Raw genomic sequence first — 4233 nt, forward strand, 5'->3', positions numbered from 1 at the left:
GAAAACCACCCTCAAAGTTAGGGTGGCAAAACATATTTTGGCGTATATCTCGAGAACTATGAGGAATAGACAAATAATTTAAATTGACGAAATGTGTGTTTTTAAATAACAAATTCAACTGTGCAAACAGATTTGCAAAAAATCAATTTGCATAAACAATATATAAGAAAATGTGATTTTTCTGTTAATTTTTCATAATAAACGTTAATATATTTTCTTCAAAATTTATACGTGGTTACTACCGGGCCATGTGCAAATTACGGATAAATCAAAATTTTTATTTTTATTCTGTAAAAAAAGTTATTATGTTTTACATTTTTTCGTGTTTCTCGCTGGTGTAGGCTTTAAAGCCAATATAAATAAAACAATTTTACACTTCTATGGTTTTTCAGTAATCACTGGCCTTTTTAGTTGAAGCTGACATTGTTAAAATTCGAAATATATATAAAAATTTACTTCCGTTAAGAGTACGCGCGGAGCAAGCAGATCGTAATGGTCTGGCCGGCTGACAGTAGATTATGGTCAGACATAGTAGACAGAGAAGCTTAAACTTATTCTGCGATTTTTCTGTTTCTTTCCACTATTTATTAATAAAATATCTGTAATCTATTTCATATTACCATCTTCAATTGCAAACTTCAATTTCAGTTCGCTTACGCCTTGAGTGTTTTTATGAAATTAATATAGTTTTATGATTGTAATAAATATTGTTTTATGAGTCCTTTAGTTTTTTAGTCTGCACGATAGATATAACAACTGTTCCTATTGCCACGTTTTACTGGTTTTACAGAAATGCGAAATATTAGACAGGTATTAATCCTTTTCGATTGAAGTCCTGGGAATTTCAACAAAATACTCCGTATGTACAATTAATACAGCCACAAGAGAACTTCTAACTTCGTGTTCTTATTGTATAATTATACTTGAGTTCCTTTACGTTTGAAAATATATGGGAACTCTGAAAAGAGTTGTTTTTAATGTTGAGGCTCTACTCTACGGCATTCTCTCAATTATTCAATATATTTTTCACAAAAGTGGTATTCCTGAAAATAATGTTTAAAACACAAATGATTTCGGCACCATGAACATCTTAACGCAACTACATCATTACAAAGGGAACATTTTATTACGTCTATATTTGTAAAACAAAACTGCACTGGATTTTCAAATTCTGTTGGCCTAATATTTGTATATCCGCATCGATACCATGCATATTTGAATAAATTTCTATATCTGGGGCTAGACAATTGATTATGAATTAATGACTGTAACATAATTATGTTATTTCTAGAAAACAAATTAATGTCAATGGATAAATTAATGGCTAAATCAGAAAGTTTCCTGGCAAAATTTTTCCAAATGCGGAAGCCGTATACATCTAATGGTTGAACAAGCCCTGTTGTGTTTTTCGGTATCTTCAAAATCTCAAGTTTTTTCCCTTCTGGAATTTCATCATGTATCATAGCCTCATCATAGCCATTCCAGGAATCAAACAACAATACTGCTCTCTCTGGCATATTTGGGAGGAATGCTTCGGTGAGCCACGTTTTTAAGAGTTCTTTATTTAGTTTTCCTGATGATGACGCCCCAATTATAATATTCGATGGTTTAAATAAATGATCTTGTACCCGTGGTCCTAATTGCCCGCCACTTTCTTTCAACACAAGAAATAGAGGTGAAAGTAGTTTTCCATCTGCCGAAATTGTTGGCTGAATTGTGTAACTATGTGTTACTGCCGATGATGATTGTATTAATGTTTTCGTCGCTTTCTCTCCTCTCCATGATAATGTTCTTCCGGAATGCATCTCTAATTGAAATCCACTTTGGTCCGTATTATAAATGCAGGCTTCCTCGTGATTTTGGAAATACTGTCTAACATCAAGAATAAAATTTTCTGCACTTTTATTTATAATATCTACATTCTCGTTATAATTGCGCGTGACAAATTTTGTCGTTTTTCTTGAGACGATACCGTATTTTGTTTTTAAATTCCATAGCCAATGTGTTGTCGCTTGAAATCTTTCTAGATTTAATTTTTGATTTTCTTGTAGTGCCCATCTTTTTAAGTCAATATCATGCACTATCATTTTTTGATTTCGTGCTTCCATGAATTTGGTTAATGTGGCTTTTGCTATACATTCCAATTTATCATTACGGGATCCTCCATTATCTATTTGTTCTTTCCATCTACATAATTGCTTCAAAGATGTCACCTTTTTGTATTTATTCTTCACTGTTCCCACAGATAAGTTTTTTCGTTTACCACTTCTCCAAAAATTAACGGCGTCCTCCTTATATTTCATGTCTATAATGCAGTATTCTTTTTCCAAGTTACCATCAAACGAATTCTCATATGTCTTATCGAATATTTGTGATCCTGACGATAATTGTTCATCATTCGGCTCGATGTCAGATAATACCAATGGTTCTCCTGTTTCGTCTTCAAATATTAGTTCCTGCGTAGTTTCAATTTGTGTAAAACCTGAAATCTGGTGTCTATTAATTAAATCTATAATATTCTTCGCCAATTCAATCTCTTCAGCATTTACAGGAGTCTCCTCATTATTATTATTATTACTATAATTAAAAGNAGTCAGTGTTTTTATTTAAATTAATATTAATACAGATACACACATTTAGTATAGTTACTTGTATGTATTTCTAGTTTCAACGTATTACTGGTTTATAGAATAATTATATACTACAATGTACTCACAAAAACGTTCGATAGTGTGGAAATATTTTGAGCGAAAGACGCCAAGATTTGCCATATGTCTCTTATGTCAAAGAGAATATAAAGACTCAAAAAACACTACCAATTTTCTCGGACATTTGAATCGGAAACATTCGACGGTACTTGAAGTAAATCGACGAGGGCGCGAAAAAGTTGAAGCGATGGACATCGATGGAGTCGTGGAGCCTGTGGTACCTGAGACATTAACACAACAAATAATACCTGTTGCATCTACTCCTACTGAAAATACAACTAAAAATAGTGATTTATTAGATGTAGAAGACAAAACGCAGGTACATGATAGGGAATTGAAAACTGAGGCAACAGAACTGCAACAATCAAAGATTATCAAATTACATAATTTTGTAGTAACTATGATTTGTCAAGACTTACAACCCTTAAGCATAGTCGACGACAAGGGATTCATTGAACTTCTTCGTGAACTTGAACCTCGGTATCAATTTCCAAGTCGAAATACCTTAAGACACACCATTTTGCCACAAGTATACAAGAGTGTTAAAGATTTAATTATGAAAAATCTACAGCAAATAGATTACGTTTCCATCACCACAGATCTTTGGACAAATTTAAATAAGCAATCTTATCTAACAGTAACCAGCCATTATTGTTTACGAAATAAATCATATTCAAATGTTCTGGCCACTAAAGCTTTGAATGAAAATCATACGAGCGAATATATAACACATATACTGAGAATTATTTTATCAGAGTTTCAAATATACGAAAAAACTGTTGCAGTTGTAACAGATAATGCAGCAAATATGAAAGATGCTGTACTTAATCTGGGATATTTACATTTACCATGTACAGCAAATACATTAAACTTAGTAGTACGTGACTCGATTGATGCAGTTCCAGATGTAGTTAATATGCTATAAGAATGTCGTTTTTTAGTTAAGTATTTTAAGACTGACGTCGCTGCAGCAGAAAAATTGACAAGCATTCAAACACAATTTGGGTTGCAAACATTAAAATTAAAACTGGACGTATCAACCAAATGGAAATCTTCTCTTATAATGCTAGAACGGCTAGTCGGTTTGAAGGTTCCTGTATCTGCAGCTTTAAAATCACTATCTAGCTGTTCTGGAGACATAAGTAACCAACAATGGGAAATTATAGACGATATCATATCAGTATTACAACCAATAGAATATGTATCTACGAAATTAAGTGCAGAAAAATTTTCTACAGCTTCGAAAATAATACCATTCATAGGAGGAATTGAAAATGCACTTCAGAATATTATACCCAAAACGAGACCTGGACTTGCTTTGAAAATTAATATAATATATAATATTGAACGCAGATTTGTCGACGTAAAAGGAAATAAAATTACAACAATGGCAACAATAATAGATCCCAGATTTAAAACAGCCACTCTCGAAGATTTAAGAAATGCAGACACAGCGAGTGGAGATTTAAAAACGGAAGTTCAAAGTTTGTTGAGAATGCAACATAATGCAGAATCAACAAATCAA

At 32.5% G+C, this 4233-nt stretch overlaps 2 protein-coding genes across 2 annotated transcripts; one reads left to right on the forward strand and one right to left on the reverse strand.

The window, feature by feature from the left end:
- Positions 1-569: 569 nt before the first annotated feature.
- Positions 570-2575, reverse strand: LOC113464962 (uncharacterized). Its single transcript, XM_026817798.1, has one exon. It carries the CDS (start codon positions 2301-2303, stop codon positions 1011-1013), a length of 1293 nt encoding a protein of 430 aa, XP_026673599.1. The 5' UTR covers positions 2304-2575; the 3' UTR covers positions 570-1010.
- A 320-nt stretch (positions 2576-2895) lies between these two features.
- LOC108630110 (zinc finger BED domain-containing protein 1-like) lies at positions 2896-4192 on the forward strand (the record flags this gene model as incomplete). The annotated part of the gene is made up of 2 exons (XM_018033176.1): positions 2896-3559; positions 3650-4192. Coding segments are annotated over exons 1-2 (1207 nt in total), but the record flags the coding sequence as incomplete, so codon positions are not given.
- Between the last annotated feature and the right edge of the window lie 41 nt (positions 4193-4233).

The sequence above is a fragment of the Ceratina calcarata genome, unplaced genomic scaffold (genome assembly GCF_001652005.2).
Source record: "Ceratina calcarata isolate Rehan_Ccalc_2016 unplaced genomic scaffold, ASM165200v1 scaffold68.2, whole genome shotgun sequence".
Lineage (NCBI taxonomy): Eukaryota > Metazoa > Arthropoda > Insecta > Hymenoptera > Apidae > Ceratina > Ceratina calcarata.

Excerpts from the sequence above, each read along its gene's own strand:
- LOC113464962 (XM_026817798.1), bottom strand. The coding sequence starts at position 2,303 with ATGAAATATAAGGAGGACGCCGTTAATTTTTGGAGAAGTGGTAAACGA.